The sequence below is a fragment of the Mchenga conophoros genome, linkage group LG17 (assembly GCF_057382185.1).
Source record: "Mchenga conophoros isolate Kocher_MC1m ecotype Shallow Benthic linkage group LG17, M_conophoros_male_GT1.1, whole genome shotgun sequence".
NCBI lineage: Eukaryota > Metazoa > Chordata > Actinopteri > Cichliformes > Cichlidae > Mchenga > Mchenga conophoros.
The window spans coordinates 5,024,651-5,044,021 of record NC_140542.1 but is presented as its reverse complement, the minus strand read 5'-3'; the positions used below and the strand labels follow the sequence as shown (position 1 = coordinate 5,044,021).

Genomic DNA, 19,371 nt, shown 5'->3' with positions numbered 1-19,371 from the left:
ACAGTCTGACTGCATGTAATGTATATGCTGTACAGCAGATGGCTTACACACAGAGGACAGATCTTGCAAACACTAAAGGCACGCCTTGCCTTTCAACAGATGTAACTGTCCAGCATAAAAGTGAACACTCTACTTGAACACGTTCTCCTTTGGTTTACACTCCAGTTATCACTACTTATTGGATGTCCTCATGTGTCATTGCAACTAAGGGTTCAATAAAAGTGCAGAAAAAACTTTGGAAATACAACATATCACTCTGTATTTTTGTAGTAGTGATAGCTTTCACTACTACGGGCAGCACGGTGGCATGGTGATTAGCACTGTTGCTGCACAGCAAGACGGTCCTGAGTTCAATTCCACCATCAGGCCAGGGTTTTTCTGTGTGGAGTTTGCATGTTCTCCCTGTGTTTGCGTGGGTTCCTTCAGGTACTCCGGCTTCCTCCCACCGTCCAAAGACATGCAGTTTGTGGGGATAGGTTAATTGATTAATCCAAATTTCCCACAGGTGTGAGTGTGAGCGCAAATGGTTGTCTGTCTCTGTGTGTTAGCCCTGTGACAGACTGGCGATCTGTCCAGGGCGTACCCCGCCTCTCGCCCTATGACAGCTGGGATAGGCTCCAGCGCGACCCTGAAAAGGATAAGCGGAAGTTTTCAGTGACAGAAGTTTATAAACCTTTCAGCAGCCCAGCGTCACAACAAATTCATTGTTAAACTGCGCTGATCAGGTTTTGGTTAAAATAAGAATTTTGTCTGAGTTAACAGCTATGGGATTGATTGTTATGAACTGCTGTACAGATGTGTATCATCACCAGTCAATGAATCCTGCTCATTTGTGGGAGCCTCTGACTTTTCATTTAGTCCAGTCATGTCATTTGATATGCTGTGTGTCAACTACGTGACTCTGGTGTTCAGGTGTAATTTCACTTTTTGTATTATTTAGCTGCTAAGTCTTGGTGAAGTTAACGTCATGCTTACAATGCATATCTTTTGCCTCTAGTATCATATTAAACGAACATTTTAAACATATAACATTAGTGGCAATTCTAATGCTGTTATTGTAAGCTGGAGAGCATCTACGTCCCCATTGTCCTTTATCCCTCATTAACCATCAGAGAGCAACTTGGGGTTAGTGTTTTGCCCAAGGATATTTGGGAGCGGCCAGGGATTGAAGACCAATCTGCCAATTAGTAGATGACCTGCTCCACATCCTGAGTACAGCCACCCCATCCACCCAAAAACCCTACAATAATATAGGGAAAGCACCAAGAATCAGATGACACCCCCCTGCAATTGAGCAACTTTTGCAACAGTGAGAAGGAAAAAGTCAATTTTAACAGGAAGAAAATGCCAACACAACCAGGCTCAGGGAGGAGCGGCCGTCTGCTGTGACCTGTTGAGGGTGAGGGAGAGGAAATGCTGAGTGGTGTATAAACACATAGTGAGTGAAAATAAGTAAGAAGAGAGGCAGAGAGTTCCACAGAAGAGAGCCTCCAGTTCTACTTTTAAATACCGGTTGGGGAGAGAGAAGGAAGACTGGATGAAAGACATGCTGTGGAAGAGAGCCAGAGATAATAATAACAATAATAATAATAATAATAATAATAATAACAAGTATGATTCAATGCAGAGAGGTCTATTAACAGCATGCTGTAATCTCTAATAAAATATTATGGTTAACAGTATCAACTGCTACATTGAGGAGAAGCAGGACAAGCACATAGATGAGCCCACTGTCAGAGTCCGTCTGCTGAAATGAACTCAGAAGGATCAATAGAAAAAAAGGAGTCTAAAAAAAAAGAATAGTACTAAAGGTAGCTGTAGAAAATGTTACATCTGTGAGGGTATTATTAATAATTATTTGCCTAATGGTAAAAAAACATTTTATTTGTAAATAAATTCATGAAGTCATTACTAGTAGTTGTTTCTATCTAATGGGACAATGATCCCATTGCGGTTCGTTGCAAAGTATCCATTGTTTTCAAGGTCCTATATTCCTAAGGTTCTGCCCCAATGTCCTATGTGCCCATTGTCCTGTGTTTCCAGGTTCCCATCCCTATTGTTTCTCTGTTTTTGAGGTTCTATGTACCCAATGTCCTATTCCAAAAATGTATGTTCCCAGGATCACATCACAAGGTCCCATGGTTCTGTGTTTATAAGTTTCTATCTTCCCATTATCCGTTGTTTTAAAAGAACTTTCTCAGTGTCCCTGCTATCCTATATTACCAGGATTCTATCCCAATGTTTTATGTTTTGAGAGCCATGTCCCATGGTCTCTTGGTCCTATGTTTCCAATTCCAACGCAATGTTGCAAAGGTCCCATGATATTCCCATCACCCTAACCCCACAACCACGAACCCTGGAAACACAGATTAAGCTACCGTTGACTTTCTTCCATGTTTAAATTTTACTCCACACTGGTTCCAAAAACAGCTTAAAAGAGATCACCAATGAAAGCTGCAGGATACTCTCAGCCTTTGTACCCATTCAGGATTACAGTTAATCAGCTAACATGAAAAAAGAAATCTCTCTTTGAAAGTTTACTTTTTCTTTTTTTTCTTATCAACTGAAGTAAGTGGTTAAGACGACGTTGACTTTACCGCACTGAGCGGCATCAGCCTGAAGGTCTATATGTGCTCATCAAAGATAAGCTGTATTAATATTAGTTCTTTATTAGCAGAGTTTGGCCTGTTGGAGCTTCCTGTGGTTCAGGTCGTCACACTTCCTTTACTTTCCCCTCCATCTCAGTTGGAGACATTCCTCCCAACTGTCTTTTTATCATGGCTGAATACAGAGGAACGAATGTGCTAACTTATTCAAAATCAGTTTTCCGTCTGACACACAGTCCAAAGCACTGAGACGAAAATTGTGAAAATCAAAGTATTTTACATCACTTTGCAGCACTTTACAACAACATATGCACATATTCATATATGGAGACATACAAATGGGAAAGCTGCCAACTGAATTTGTGCTTAATCAAAACTGCTCTTCATTTTTACACTCGCACGCTGAAGACATTTCTCGCTGAAATTGGCTGCCAAGCTAACTTGAAAAACACTTAGGGCTCTGTAAGTGTGTTTGTGCTCTGAGTCACTGATCTCTGTGCTTCTTAAACTGATTTCTCCTCATCTATAATTCAGCACTTCTCTCCCCCCTCCTCGCCACTTCTCTGTAAGGCATCCTCTTCTTCATCACATTTCTCACTGCAGGGTTTTCTCCTCTCCTCTTGGCTCGCTGCTTGTTTTGTTCTTTGCTGAGCGGCAAATCGTGCGTATTCTATAAAGCTAATGACAGGCAGATCGTCTGAAACGAAGAGATAGCACTGTCGCAGGAAATGGAGGTGGGATTGTGGCGTGTTGTGTGCAAAGATCATCTGTGTCATTTGGGTTGACAGCTCTGGATGCAAACAGCAGGGGGGGAAGTCATATATTTTCCTTTTACTGCCCCTAACAACCAAACAAAGTTGAAAATCATATTGCACCACCATAGTTACACCAGAGATGATTCTAAAAGGTCTTTTACGATAATAGAAAAAGATTTTGGGTTTCAGTAAAGATATTTTCTAGCATTCTCTCCACATTTTTATATTGAGGAACATTATTCTCAAATTGTTCCACAAATTGTAGTTGCAAGTTTTTGCAGATTGGTGAATCTCAGCCCATCTTCATTTCTCAGAAACTCTGCCTCCCTAAGATGTTCTTTTATATCCAATCATGTTACTGACCTGTTGCCGTTTAACCTAAATTCTGTTCCTTCAGCTTTTCTTTGTAGCGTCACTCATTTTCCCAGCCTTTTGTTGGCCCGTCCCAATTTTTTGAGACATGTTGCTGCCATCAAATTCAAAATGACCTCATTTTTAAAAATCTTTGTCAGTTTAAACCAGTCAGTTTTCTAGGTTCTATCATTAATGAAATGTGTGTTATTAGATTTGATAAAGATTCCACCCTGTTTTTTATCTACATTTTACACAGCAATCCAACTTTTGTGGAATTGTGATTGTACACGGAGAGGGGCATTTTAATTTCTTGCATGATGAGGTAGATAAGTCCTTAACTCCCACCTCAACAGCCTACTCATGATTTGACATATTGCAAAAGAAACATTGATTCCTTCTTTGAAAAAGACTCTGCAGATGAAAAAAGAAATGCCATTAAAAGAAGCCTTCAAAAAATAGTTTTCCCCTTCAATTCAATTCAATTCAATTCAATTCAATTCAATTCGATTCAACTCAATTCAATTCAATTCAATTTTATTTATGTAGCACCAAATCACAACAACAGTCGCCTCAAAGCGCTTTATATTGTAAGGTAGACCCTACATTAATACATACAGAGAAAAACCCAACAATCAAATGACCACCTATGAGCAGCACTTTGGCGACAGTGACAAGGAAAAACTCCCTTTTAACAGGAAGAAACCTCCGGCAGAACCAGGCTCAGGGAGGAGCGGCCGTCTGCTGCGATCGGTTGGGGAGAGAGAAGGAAGACAGGATGAAAGACATGCTGTGGGAGAGAGACAGAGATAATAATAACAATAATAATAATAATGACAAGTATGATTCAATGCAGAGAGGTCTATTAACATATAGTGAGTGAGAAAGGTGACTGAAGAAGAAAAACTCAATGCATCATGGGAATCCCCCAGCAGCCTACTGTTAGGGTGCCTGGGTCGTTGACCCAGAGTTTAGAGTTTTTCATTATTATTGTACTTTGGTTTTTGCCTTTATTTATCATTTCTAGTCTTTTGGTTTCTTTGTCAGAGTTGTGCCTTCTGATTTCTCTTCTGTTCCATAGTTGCTGAATCCCTGTGACAAGTCTGCGTCTCTGTGTTATGTTTCCTGTTTTACTTTGAAAGTTAATGTTAATGTGTCTCGTTTTGCTTCGTTTGTCTCGTCAGCCCTGATTTGTCCCAGCTGTGTTTCCCTCCTGTCTCTCATTCCCTGATTGCTCCCTCTGTATTTTTTAAGCCCCGTGTTTCTTTGTGTCTATGTTGTGATCTCCCTTATCCACCATCATATATGCTGTGTGTTCTGGCTGCATGTGTAAGTTATTTGGATTCTTAGTTTTCTTCTGTTTAAGATCAGCATTTGAGTTTATGTTTGTCTCCGGATTCTGCACTTTGGGTCCTTTTCCTGCCTGCACGCAGCCATTTCATAACACCTACGCCTATTGCAGCATAACTAAGGGAGGATTCACCTACAAACCAGCAAAAGTTTTGCAATTTTTTTTTTTTTTTTTTTTTTTTAAACATATCAGAGAAAGCACAGGTCACATATGTCGACTGTGAAATTTAAAGGGAACAACGGCGCTTTAATTCCACTCATCACAAGCCAAAATATGTGCTGTAAAACAATTTAAACATTTTTTAAAAATTTCTTTTTTTTTTTTTTTTTTTAAATCCTGTAAAATGATTAATTGTATGTGAGTTTTGGTAGCTAAAACCTGACCACTCAGTTGCAAGATGTTTAAGAATAAGCAAACACCACTGTCACAATATTTCAAAGAGCTTTGGATCTGGCCTTTAACCTCATTATTCTTCCTTTTGAGCCATTTCTTCTTCGTTGTGCTTGTTCAAAAGTCCAGTCAGATGGACTTTCTCATCATTTTCGAGCACAATTTGATAAAATGTAGAATTCCTAGTTGCACTTTTGACTGCTAGAACATTTCTACCACCATTCCTTTGAGTTGGCACGAGGTTTTAATAAAATGCTCTGCTGCAAGCACATCAAGTGCCATTCTGTCAATAGAGTTGTTACCATTTACTTGTGTTTACAAGTCTTGGCTATCTTATCTTTTCTGGATGCTTTAGGGTTGATGTAATGGTCTTGTTACTTGAGTCTCCTGTGAAGTTACTGGTGACTTCAGGTTTATAATTAGTTGTGTGTGTGTGTGTGTGTCCATTCTGTTCCTTTCATCAGTCTCATTTCTGTTGTATTTTGTGTTTCAAAGTTAGTCTTATGGTCCTGTGTAGTTGTATCTCACTTCCATTACTGCTGCTCATCCCAAACAGCTGATGGCCTCTCTTTCTAGAGCCTGGTTCTACTTGGTTCTATTTGTCCTGTTAAAAGGGAGTTTTTTTCCTTCCCACTATCGCCGAGTGCTTGCACATTGTTTTTCATCTGATTTGGGGGTCTTCTCTCACTTATTGTCGGGTCTTTACCTCACAATATACCATTGTGATTTGGTGCTATATGATTTGAACTGAAACAATACACACAGCAGACTATGACATAGGGTTAAGGTTGACTGCATTTTGTTTACTTGTGTTGTCTTTGGCTAATATTTAAATGTGTTTGATATAAAACATTTAAGTGTGACAAACATACAAAATAATCGGAAATGATGAAGGGGTCAACACTTTCACACACCACTGTATGTATTTGGATACAGCATTTCCTCTTGATACATGCTTTCTTCCTGGAGGGATACAATATTCCAGCAAAATGTTCAAATATTTTAACATTTTTCACAAACAACAGCTTTCCCATGAAATCAAACCATGGTCACTTTAAATGGCTACTTCATCTACCTAAGAGTCTCTCGGCAGGATGTACAAAAAAGGAGCGTTTTCCTTTTCTAAGCTTGTTCCCCCCCCAGGATCTCATCAATCGTTACACTGCAGGTGATAAACTCCTGCCTTATTCTTCACCTCATCATCACGAAGCTTTTCATCAAGACAGACACAGTGAATCAGTTTTTTAGTGAAAAAGATCTCCCCTGCGTCTACATCCCATTCTGGCTTGCCCCTCAATATGTCCTGCTTTAGTGATTTGTTTTCCTTCCACTCGGTGAGGTCTCGTGATGCGATGGCCTCCCTCCAGAGGAATATTTCAGCAAGATCCTGCTGCTCAGAACACTGCTGCCCACACAAACACATTCCAGTCACTTGATGGACCAGACACACATACAGTGTCTCCTCTACCCTTAACCTCTCTTTACACTCTCTGTGTGTCACTGCAGAGCTTAACTAGCACACTGTTTGCGTGTGCTTGCTCATGCTGGGATTTGTTGTTTGTACTCTAGTGACCTAGATTTTTTTTTTTTTTTTTTTTTTTTCTTCTCTCCAAACTTCCACTCTGAAGTTCAACAAACTAAAATTTTATATACAGAAAAATCATTCATACAAAAATATTCACAAGCTAGCTGTGTATACAGACTTTAACTTGCATTAAAAATAAATGAGCCTTCTCTCAGAAATCCAAGAATTGTTTCATCATCGCATTACTGATATTGGACGAGCTGTACCTTATTGTGTCACTCAGCCGTGATCATATATTTTTGATCTTTGGCGTGTCGGTTAGTTCATTTTTCCGGGCGTCAACTCTAATTTTTCATTTCAGTCTAATTGTTCTCATCAGCATCACTGGCAGCTGCGTGTAGAAGCAACAAGGAGCTGTTTTCAAGCAGCAGCTTTGAAAATGTGCTGTATGCATACCTATGCAGGTGAAAACAGCACGCACACAAAGTTTTGGGACTGTAAGTTGTTTTTTAATGTCCGCTTTCTCTCTGTAGTCTATTTGTAGTCATTGTAGTATTGATCAATGAACTTTGAGCATGCTTTGAATGCCAAAGTGCTTCTCGAAACCATCAGCTGTCATCTTATGAGGACTGACCTCAAACCCAATTGGTATCCAAATATGTAGTTCTTTACTTTTTGCTTTTGTTTTTAAAATTGCTCTCCCAATTTCAAAAGTTTACCTGACTTCAAAACGATCCTAATGTTTTCATTATGATCAGAAAATATGTAAGTAACTGTTACCACATTTAGAGAATATATTATTGCCCTCCATGAATCAGCTGAAGCCTATCTCAGCTACCATAGCTGAGCCTGGACAGGATGTCAGTGTAATGCAGGGCTTTCATTAATTGATTGGTTGATCAAATGGTAAAGAACTTGTATTTGACTATTAATTTACATGCATCCTTTTATATGTACTATTCAGTATTTGGCATTTGCAAATGCAGATCTTATACCAGAGAAACTGTGAGGCCAAAATCCTTGTTATAGACTTTATTGTAAAGCTGACACCACCTATAGCTTGTGAAACTTTGCCTATCTGGAATTCTGGCATGAAACTTAAAAGCAACTGAACTCTATCCCTAAATAGTTCCCTGGTGCAGGTTTTTTCCACTGAGGTAAAAGTGGTGCCTTGTGAAAATCATAACTGTGTTTTAATTAACAGCTGAAAAGCAAAGAGAACTAATTGTCCTTCACATCTCAATAAGCTCCCACTGTGGCTGTTACTATTGCTCACAGCTGCTCTTAGTGTCAGAGCAGAGCAAGACAACATCTTGAGATGAGCACAGCTCTGCCACTTAATCCACTCATGAAGGCAGCAGAGCTGAACAACCAAAGAAGGAATCAGTGGGAAAAGAGAAATGTTTGATTCTCATTCAGAAAACTGTTTATTTTTATCAGATAAGTGGGAATCACGCTTATCCACAGTTTATTAGAGGAGTTCCAGGTAGAAAGAAAAGGGATAGCAGTTTATTTACAAGACAACTGTGAAGAGTATTGCTTTTAAAGTGTTTTTACTCATAAGTGACACTTCTCCGTCCCTTGCAGAGAGACCGCCCAGCAGTCTCTCCAGATCTACAACCACTCTGCAGTCCAGGTGAGTGGTACTTATACGATTTAAAGTTGCATCCTGTGACGTATCGCTGCACTTGTGTAACCCCCGAGTGGAGGCTCCTTCTGTGTTATAGTGTTGAGGTGATGTCCCGCCATTCTCTCTGAGGCTTTTAGCCTCTGTTGCAGCTCCTGTGCCTGCTGCTCAGCCTTGCGTGCAGCTTTGCGGGCGTTCCTCAAGGAACGCTTCACCTTGCGAACTCGCTCCTTCAGCTGCCGGTTCCTCCTTTCCGCTGCAGCCAACCGCTCCTGCAGCTTCCGGCCTCGTTCCTCCTCCTCAAACAGTGCAGCCTGCACCGAGGAGCACAGCAGCTGGAGGTAAGGAGGAAAGAAAGTGATGTTAGTTAGCATACGTGAAGGCTTGTTGTCTTAAGTGTCTGACAAACTGTTGTAGACTTCCAGCTGCTATCTCGTCAGCTAGATGTGTAGAGTGGGAGCTCTACATGTCGTGTGTGTGTGTGTGTGTGTGTGTGTGTGTGTGTGTGTGTTTTCTCTCCTGTGCATGTTGTTTATCCTGTAACAAGCCTAACATGCTAAGCAGGAAGTCTTATTTACTTTTCTATAGGCTTCTACTCCCATTTCAAAAACACATGTGTTTGGGTACCTGTGTAATATAAATGTACTATTGACCTCTCATCCCTATGCAAGGGTCACATGTTTTGATGTTTCTGGGACCCTAATGTTGCACGTTCTTGATGGAAGAGAGCTGACCTGAACCGACAGGGTTCACAAAGGTGACAGCTGTTGACGTCCCAGTGGGAATGTATCGTTTGGTTTCCTCTGTTTATGGGCGCACTTTATCACAAGTAACATATACAAACTCAAAAATATTGTGAACTAAAAGTATGTACTGTACATTCACTATTTGTCTCACTCTGCATACATACTCAGATGACCACAGTCGAGGTTAAGGCCAAGCCCCTGTTCTTTTAGCTTGCTGTTTTGTACTGTGGTACCAAGGATCGCAAAAATGGACACTCGTATGGTTTTGGCATATAATGCAGTTTGTTTTAGTGCCATTTGTTTTGGAAAACAATTGCTGAAAAATTGTCTTAAACTATGTTAAAGAAATACTGAGAAGACATTACTGTTGTGTTTGTTAGCTAAAACTGGAGGGACTTTAGCTTAGTGCTTAGCTTAGACTAAAGACTACAAACTGAAGAAGCCTCTTAGTATAAGCCTCCTCAGAAATGGTATTAGTAGGAGGGTGGTCATGTTTACCAAGGTGTGGCATTCCCTCTTCTTTTAACAATGGTCCATAAAAGTCTGGGAACAGAGAAGACCAGTTATTGGACGTTTAGGTCTATTTGTATTTACATTTTATATGGCATACTACCTTTCTTGGAATTAGTTTTGCAATACAATACACCCAAATAAAACAAAAAAAAAAAACCCTTTACATTAAACTTCATTTTAAAGTCTAAATAGTTCATACTGAGACTGATGAAGATAATCTCACGAGGACAATGTTACCCGGCCATATGGTGATACTGCACTGTATGCACAGACTACAAGATCATGTTGTTTGTAGTGCAAGCAAGCAATAAAATTCCATTTACCTTTTTTATCAGTGTAAAGGTAGAAACCCATGTGAATAAAACCAAATCCCTCTGCATGGATACAATCCACCAGGGAGAGAGAATATTTCATGCATTTGTTCCTATTCAGTAAGACTGAAGTCAAATTCATATTTTTTTTTTATTTTTTTTTTAAACAGTTTGAAGCCTTGCCTTTTCAGTTCTCTTAGGAAATTTCACAGTGGGATGCATCAAGCACACACGGACACACAAACGCACACCAACTGTCAAAACATCCGGGTCACACCTGCCTGCTGTTTAGCATCATCTGTATAAACAGTATTTAGAGGACATGTGACGACAACTGAATGCACAAAGGTCCACAGTGAAGAAAGACAGAACACAGAAACATTCAAGTTCTTCAGTATCCAAAAGTCAGTAAAGGGAGGCAAGAAACTATGGGGATGTCGTCTTAGTTTGTTCAAAACTCTATTTATTTAACAATTAACATTTACAGCAACTGTGGTCTAAAATGGCTACAATGACTGATCGCCCTATGTTGCAGTTTCCTTCAGGTCGGGTCACATGTGACCCTTCAGGTCCTTGAAACCTTTCAGTCTGTTCTGATTCAGTCTGACATTTTGGCTCATCAGTGCAGGTACCACATCTTAACAGTGATGTCATAATGAAACATTGCCTGACTGGAAATAACATGAAGTCAGAGATTTCTTAACATGGTGGATATATTTTGGTAGTTCGGTTTATAATTCTTATGTGCCGTTATTAGAACGCATCCATGCAAGCTTTTGTAAACTTCAATGAACGGATCAGAAGATTTTTAAATCTGTGTGAGAGCTTACTTGACTGAAGGACACACTGGTGTTTGTCATTAGATTCTGATCGATCCCGTCTCGGTGTTAGATCTTTTGTCATGAGTAATTAGTGCTGCCGGGCTGCAAAACACTAATGGACTTACCCTGCTTCTGTCTGATGCTGAAGGTATGCAATAAACTCTGAAGAAAGACTTCTGCAAATAGCTGAAAGCAACAAAGTAGTTCTTACTCTGATCACAGTCATCACTGAAAAGTCTGACCTGTCAGTGACTCTGTCTTCATCGCAATAATGATTTTTTTTTTTTTTTTTTTTTTTTTGTGAAGTTGCGTTTGCTGAACACTCTGTCTGTAACATATTTGCAACAGTGAAGCAGGTGAAGGTGTTTGGTAACTCTGGATAAACAATTTGAAAAAAATGTGGTGCTCAGACTTTGTCCTGTGTTTAACATGTATGGCTGTAGGTTTTGGGGGTTTATAACTCATAACTGCTGCAAATGTAGGAAGGTCAGAGAAATTAAATCAGCCATGCAAACCTCATGACAGCAAGTTTAATGTCACTGTAATGCTTTGCACTGTGACACCACAGGCCATCCAGTCCAGTTCTAGCAATGCTAAACTTGCTTTTAGAACATTTTGCTCTGGAGCAAACTTGAGGAATTTATGTAAACTTTTTTTTTTTTTTTTTTTTTTTAACTCATTTGTTTGAGTAAAAGAAAAAGACACAATGTCAAATATGGAAGCAAAAGTGGAAAAGAAAACACAAAAAAAACCCAAAGGCTGTAATCATGTTTGAAAGAATTTAGAGGTGTTTTTGTTTGCGCCCAGCTTGACCTGACTCCTCATTCATTTCAGACTTTTTCATTTCTCTCCCTAACTTTATGTAGAATCTCAGCAGGAGTCCACACAATTACACAGACAACACACATGGCCAGACACCTTTACACACAGTTAGTGGCTTTAGAGCTCCACTGCTGGCGTTAAAGAGCCAAGCCAGGGTTTCTCCTCTCCTTGTGCAGATTTTATATTGTCTGTGCGTGCGTGGGAAGGGAAAGCTAGAAAATGGAAAGAAAAAGTGATGAAGAGACAAAAGGAACAAAGAAGAGACGGAGAGCAGAAAAGAAATAAAGGTGGTGAAGAGGTGCTCCATAGGGTGGCATTTCTCCTCGGCTTCTGCACTTTTCTCCTTTATTTCTGTAAAACACAGTCTGATAATGTATTTTTTATGAGCTTTAGTGTCTAACTCTTGAGTGAAACAGGCACTCCCTTTTACCCCTCTGTAAGCACGTACATAAAATGTTAATGAGAGTCAGGAAACTTGTTAAAGGGGTTTGCATGAGGGTTCAAAATTCTGCCTTCCCTTACCGTGGGTACAATCAACCAGTTCTGTATGCATACACAGTAAAAATGTGCTGTATATGGAAGTGATTAGGAAGTGTTCGAGCCATCTGCCTGCCTTCTTGTGACCTATCAAAGAACTCCTATGATATGTATGTATTAGACCCACAGGAGTGTCTGACCTGGCTTGTGGTAAAAGCAGCTCTGAGCACTACTGATAAGATGAGCCTTTGAACAAAAGCTAATTGAAGGTTTTGGCAGGAAAAGTGCAGTGAAGGAAGTCTCCTGTCTATCCTTCTGGCGGGGCATCTGGTTCCCACAAAGCTGAAATCAGAAGCAAACCTCCTCCCAGCTCTGATTTTAGGGATTTTTTTTTTTTTTTTTTTTTTTGGTCTTTAAATGCAGCTGAAGGATGAAAGCACAGAGTGATGCAAGAAGGGAAGCTAACTTTAGATAATAAAAGTATTAATAGGCTTGGTTCTTGGCTGTTAGATTAAAGAAGGATAAAAAGAGAAAGAAGAGAGATTTCTTTCCCCATTTTTTTTTTTTTTTTTTTTTTTTTTTTTTTTTATGTCTCCATATACATTCCCAAACAAAACACCTGTTTTGTCCTGCCTTGCCTAAAGGTTATTGTAGAGGAGCACGTGAATCCTCCTCTACAATAACAGCACCTTTAACCCCTTTTTGCCTGAACTATGACCCCTTAATTCAGAGGCTAGATCCTGTAGTTTAAACCAGAACAGAAACAGAAAAGAAGGCACTACAACACCACACTTTGCAGCCCTTTAACAGTTAAATTCTTGCTCTTAAATAATGCTGTGGCTAAATTAGCTGTGAGATTATTTAAAGCTGAAGAGGTAAATCAGCTGTGAATGCTGCAGGCAGTAGAGAAAAAGTCAGCCAGGAATGAGGCACAACATCCTTCTGAGTGTTAAGATGATGATAACGAGTGCAATAAATGGATACAAGTGTATGAAAAAGATCCACGTAATGCTCCACGGTCCACCGGATGTATTAAATGATTGTAATAGAGACGCTGTCTGTAAATCGCACTGACTTTAAAGGGGATCTATTGTGCTTATTTTCATCTCCATTATTTCCAAATAATGCAAGGAAAACAAAACCCACACCCAAAACACTGAGACAAAAAAAAATCAGTTATGATATGAAGGAAGACTTGAAGCGAATGAGCACATCAAGTGCATATCAGTGTCACCTTTGCCAAAGAGTGAAGTGTCACCATAAATTGTGTTTTAATTGATCATCTTTATCCCTTCAAGAAGCATCCTGAAGGATGTTTTTTCTTCCAGGGTGTGATGTTGCCTTCATCCACAGGGCACCAGGTTTGCTGTGCTCTTCATCATCATTAAAACACCAAAGTGAGGGCCTCTTCTTTGGTGTGTCACAAAAACTATTCAGCAACCACTCAGCTGTACCTTTTCAAAATAAACGCAAAGACGTGTCGTAAATTTGTCTCCAGCTGCCGTGTCCTGTCTTGTTTGAGGTGCGAGCTTGAATCAGTCAGAGCAGATGTGATAATGAATGTCTGAATCCCAGCAGCAAAGCTCCCATCACAAGCTTCAGCCTATCTCTGGTCCGAGGTCAGCGTGATATGTTGCTTCATGCTGATACAGATCAAAGCTGCAGACTGACACGCTTTCAAGCTGGTGGTGTCAAAGTCGTCGATCTCTGCTATTTGATCTTTGACCCCAGGGTGCACGGACAGTATCCGATATGCCTGAGGTGCAACCTGGAAGGACCTCGACTCATCAGTTTGCTTTGATCTACAACAGGTTGGGACCTGATTACGTCGGGCCAATCACATATTAAAACTTTATTAACAGTACAATTGATTCTTTTGTTTGTGCATGTGGGCATTTTTGTCATCCTTCTGAGAATCAATCCATTTTGTGTGGGTATTTGTGTGTTCAGCTCTGCGCAGTGCCAGAGGGTAGTTTGACTGATCTTTCTTTCCCACATTCCTGTCAACGGACTCACAACTCAGCTCATTATTAGGTGTCCACACACACAAACCAAGACCTCCCTCTGCTCGTACACATAGTTCAGCTACAGCGGTTGATTCATTGCCAGTTTCTGACTCAAACATTACCGAAACTACAACACCCTAATAATGTTAGTTGCTCCAGTTCCAGTTCCCTGCACACTGCTGTTTGTCTGGACCCTTAATCTGTTATCACCATGGTAACAACATGGTTTTTAAAGTCACACGATCGGCCACGTTCCCTGGAAGTGTCTGGTTGGATGCCTGTGCGCATCCATTATCTACCTAATGTACAGGATGTTATTTAAATGACCACAACTTTTTAAAAGAAACATTTTGTGGGGGTTTACATTTTCTGCAAACCCCCACAAAAAGTTGGCCTATTTGAAACAGGGGACTGACTAGGCTCATTCTTCTAAGAAGCTTTTTTTTTTTTTTTCTTTTTTTTTTTTTTTTTTTTTAATAGCTCCTTTCATTTTAAGGTCAACAGCTCTATAAGCAAACTTGCTTCTGATTGGCTGCCCCTTGTAAATAGAAGAATCGTGTGAGTGGTGCTCCTGTGTTTGCGTCCAATCAAAGTTGACTATATGTACTCTCAATGACATCATGCATAGCCAAGTCTAGAAAAAAACTGTTGGGAATGGAGCCCTTAGAGCCATCTGAGGCCTGTGATTTTGGGAATTAGCTACTATTTATACAGTGACATAATTTTCAAACCTTTAGCTATGTTCAAAACAAGCATTCAAAATATCAAACAAAAACACATGACATAAAAGTTGCAAAATTTGAGTTACATGTCAGTGAGTTAAATAAGTATTTGATCCTTAGCTAACCATGACTTACTACTTGGTGGAGAAGCCCTTGCTGGCAAGCACAGCAGTAAGATGTTTCCTGTAGCTGGTCAGGTCAGGTTTGCACACATCTCAGGAGGAATCTTGGACCACTCCTCTTTACAGAAACTCTCCAACCCTTTAGATTTCTTGGCAGTTGCTTAGTAACTCGAAGCTTCAAGTCCTTCCACAGATTTTTTAGAGGACTGAGGTCTGGAGACTGGCTAGGCTACTTCATGACCTTAGTGTGTGAAGATGCACATTAAGGTCATGAAGTGGCCCAGCCAGTTTAGCCACTCCTTTGTAGCTTTGTCAGTATGTTTCAGGTCATTGTAATGCCTGAAGACCCATCCATGACCCATTTTCAGTGTTCTGTCTGAGCGAAGGAGATTTCTCATCCAAGATTTTGGTACATGGTCCTGTCCATTTTCCCTTAATATATGTTAAGCCATCATGTACCGTTAGCAGAAAAACAGCACCAATGCATGATTTCCGCTTCCATGCATGACTGTGGGGATGGTGTTTTTTGGGTGATAATCAGCATTTTTTTCTACAAACATGGCAGGTGAAGCAAGAGAGCTTGAGTTTGGTTTCAATGACATCTTCTCACAGCTCTTTGCTCTTGCTCACAGTGGTGGAGAGGTTGGAATGGAAGAAACTGATTCTTTGGACAGGTGTACTTTATACAAATAACAAGCTGAAATCTGTGTCATTAATTGGTTGTTTGAAATCCCACCCATGGGAGTCAGATGTCTAGCTGGGTTGCTGGGGATCAAATACTTATTTCACTGTGACTCATATTCATTGTGTGTGTGTGTGTGTGGGGGGGGGGGGGGGGGGGTTGTGTTGTTGTTGTTTTTTTTTTAAAATTCTACGTTTTGTTTTTTGTTTTTTGTTTTTGTTTTGTTTTTGTTTTGGTTTGGTTTTTGTTTATTTGGGTTTTTTTGTTGGGGGGGGTAGGGATATATAAAAGGCAATAAAAATCCAAATTTAATAAAACACATTTGCTCCCTGATGATCCCATGGACTATTTGTTATCTCTGTGACAACAAGATAGTTTTGTGTTTGTTTGCAGTGTCAGCAAAACCCCACCAACATTTCTAAGAAGGTAATGAAGCTTTTTATTATAGATTGCAATGGTCAGTTTAATCATAGACATTTGGTTTCTCTTCTTCATGTACAACACTTTAACAGGCTAACTATGACTAAGTGATGCCTTACCCTGCTGTCTTCCTGCATGTCCCACTCGGGGCTGAAAGTCTGAAATGGTTGGCTCCCCTGAGTGCAGTTGGAGAACTGAAACAGACTGGAAAACGTGCGTCTGTTCTCAATCGTGTCAGCAAAGATGGCATCTTGGAAGTTGACCCCATGAGGTCGGATGCTGTAGTTCTCATCCATCCTACAGAGGAGATGAAGGGGACAACTGTAAGCAGCACATTTGAATCTGCATTTAAAAAGAATGCACTCTGCTCCTTTCCAGTATATTTTTGTTCTTGGATTGTACCGGAGAAGCTTTGCATGATTCACAAATTAAAATAATGAGTATTTATGTTAGAAATTTATTAGAAATAGCATTCTGAACCCTGGATATTTGGTTCTGAGGAATTATTTGCAAATCTACTGATCTTGTTATTTTAAACTTTGGCCATTTTCAATATGAACATCCACCAATGTATTGTATACTATAAGAAAATAACTAGTAGGTCTGCTTTAACAGCCAGAATAGAGAACAGAAATACATCATGATGTCATAATCTGTGTGGCTGATAAACTGATCATTTGCTAATAACTCCAATTTATAGCTGATAGGTGTACAGTAATAAAAAGTCTTGATGAAGGCCAAAGCCAAAAGTGGCAGTCCTGCAAAGTGGTATTTACTCATTTGTTTTACTACTTTGATTATTTACATACAAACAGTGTTAATTTAAAGGTGCTCTTTCATTTATGTGGCAACAATAATAGATTTGACAAATTCAGGTAAAGCTGAAATAGTTTTTAATTATGGGTTATTTTTTGGTTTGGTTTGGTTTCATTTTTTTTGCAAAAAAAAAAATAAAACCAAAAAAATATATCAAATTAATTTTCTGAAATAAAAAGTGACCGTTTTTTCTACCTCACCTGAGGAAAAAGAAATAGGAGTAGTTCTCCATCACGGTGTGGGACTGACAGGACAGGTAACCAAGCCCGGTCAGGTTGAGCCTGGATCCAGAGGGTACCTCCAGCATGCTGCCCCAGGCTTGGTCACACAGCAGCTCCACCTCTGCAGAGTACAGCAGCCCTTCCTCTGCGCCCTCGTACCCGTATCCGAACCCGAAGGGCAAGGAGTTGTACAGACTGCCCACTCCAACGCCCACCGGCTCCCGGTGGATTGCCAGGACCCGGGCATACAAGATGATCTCCGCAAGTTCCGCCCGGCAGCCCTCGCTCAGCGGCCGCCATTCCGAGGGGAGCTGGCAGCCACGCGTAAAGGTGTCCAGATGCGCAAAAACGCAGAGCGTTGCGAGGAGGATAGTCGTGGGAAACATCCCGAAAAGCGTACAAAATCTTATCTGGCACCTCCTAAAGTCTGCGTTGATGAGTCTTTCCTTTTTCCTAAGTGTTTCCAGGAGACCCAGCCAAGTGGCCGAAAGTAAACAAATCTGGTTGATTTTGCAAAAGTTATGCACATGTGTTTACCTCAACCACTTGATGATGCTAAATCACAATGAAAATAATTTTTCAGACAGAGTTTTTGAGCATTAACACAAACTCAAGCTAACTTCAATCGTCTGAAGACTTTTGGAAAGAATAAAGTCGGATTAATATGAATGTGCAAAGACTAACCGCTCCAACCTGCAGCTCTGTCCGTTCTCCTGCTTGGAGGAGGCGAGGTTTAAACAGAGCGATGGTGATGCCTTCAAGGACTCGTGCGCTGCTTTGATATTTAGAGTTTCAATGAGGGGTGGTCGATGCGTTGAAGTGGTATTTTGCCTGATGAAAAGGTGATGAACCTGAGGTTTTGAACCTGTTGACCTCAGACATAATATTATAACCCACGTGATGTATAAAACTCTTTCGATCAAAAAGATTATTAATTCAAATATACTCCAGGTTCTTCACAAAACGCGTCGCTTCATGAAACGAATACTTCCTTGAGGAATCGACTTCTTCTTTTCGGCATGTGAAGGCGTTAAACGTGATTATAAAGGGACAATCGCTGTGGTGCGAGATGGTATCACAGGAGCCAGGTTTTGGCTGGAGGAAGTTCCATGGAAGATAAATCAAAGCATCTGAGAAGAATTTGAATGGGTCCAAAGGGGGGTGCTGCTGAAGTTTCCACTGGGTTCCAGGGTACCTCGAATTTGTTTTACAACACACTGGGGGTACAGTGGGTCTTTTTGGTTATACAAGCGCTATTCTGGGAACTTAGTGTGTCATGTTGTGTGAGTCCCAACATTCTTTCTGATAGACCTTTAATACAAATCTTTGATTTTGGCTACCTATTGTGGGTCAGTGGGGTCCAGTGGCTCCTGGACAAGGATCACTGGGAGTTTTGAAGCATTAAGGGAAATCCCGAGGGAGACAATATTTCTGTGGTGAAAATCCTCCAGGGATTCTCTCTCTTTTTTCTTCTTTTTTTTTTTTTTTTTTTTACCTGAGATAAGGGATGCACCAGGACTCTATAATGTGATTACATTTCACAATACCTAAAATATTTTATTAAGGATAGCCCACATAAGATATCCTTATCTTATGTGGGCATACGGTAATTTTTATGCAAGCCAAAACTGCTGATGATGCAGCCCATCAGCTTTCACTGGCATTACATGATTTACAAAAATGGCTGAATGACTCATGCTTGTGCCTTAATTTTAAAAAGACCGTATCAATGTTTTTTAGTAAGCCTAAAACAACCGTGGCTGCAGTAAAAGTCTGCTTGGGTGCACAAGAATTAATTAATGTTGAGGAATTTAAGTATTTGGGAGTGCTACTAGACTCTAAATTATCCTTTAAAAAACACATTAAAAAAGTAGTGAAAACTGTAAATGTTAATATACAGAACTTTAGACATATCCGCACATCATTAATAGACACAGCAGCGATTACATTCCTGCATTCTATGATACTGGCTCATATTGAATATTGTATTACAAGTTGGTCCTATATGAGCTCTGCTGCTATTGGGCCAATTGAAGTATGCTACAAAAGAGCATTGAAAATATTAGATAAAAAACCTTTTTCATATC

The 19,371-nt window shown here is 40.1% G+C and overlaps 1 protein-coding gene and 1 long non-coding RNA gene across 2 annotated transcripts; one reads left to right on the top strand and one right to left on the bottom strand.

Moving 5' to 3' along the window:
• The first annotated feature begins 4,996 nt into the window (after positions 1 to 4,996).
• Positions 4,997 to 13,877, top strand: LOC146554934 (uncharacterized). The gene is made up of 4 exons (XR_014889226.1): positions 4,997 to 5,041; positions 8,566 to 8,614; positions 8,738 to 8,946; positions 13,624 to 13,877. It is a non-coding gene; the product is annotated as an uncharacterized LOC146554934 (long non-coding RNA).
• Positions 8,380 to 18,228, bottom strand: ccdc3a (coiled-coil domain containing 3a). Its single transcript, XM_085252321.1, has 3 exons — positions 17,264 to 18,228; positions 16,367 to 16,544; positions 8,380 to 8,940 (listed from the first exon to the last, which is right to left on the bottom strand). The coding sequence occupies exons 1-3, from the start codon at positions 17,668 to 17,670 to the stop codon at positions 8,635 to 8,637; spliced, it is 891 nt and encodes a 296-aa protein (XP_085108447.1). The 5' UTR covers positions 17,671 to 18,228; the 3' UTR covers positions 8,380 to 8,634.
• Positions 18,229 to 19,371: the final 1,143 nt, after the last annotated feature.

Bases quoted from the DNA above. Each gene is read 5' to 3' on its own strand.
- ccdc3a (XM_085252321.1), bottom strand. From the start codon at position 17,670: ATGTTTCCCACGACTATCCTCCTCGCAACGCTCTGCGTTTTTGCGCAT. The intron at 16,545-17,263 runs GTGAGGTAGAAA...TCTCCTCTGTAG, and splicing joins TCCTATTTCTTTTTCCTCAG to GATGGATGAGAACTACAGCA. The intron at 8,941-16,366 runs GTAAGGCATCAC...CCTTACCTCCAG, and splicing joins ACATGCAGGAAGACAGCAGG to CTGCTGTGCTCCTCGGTGCA.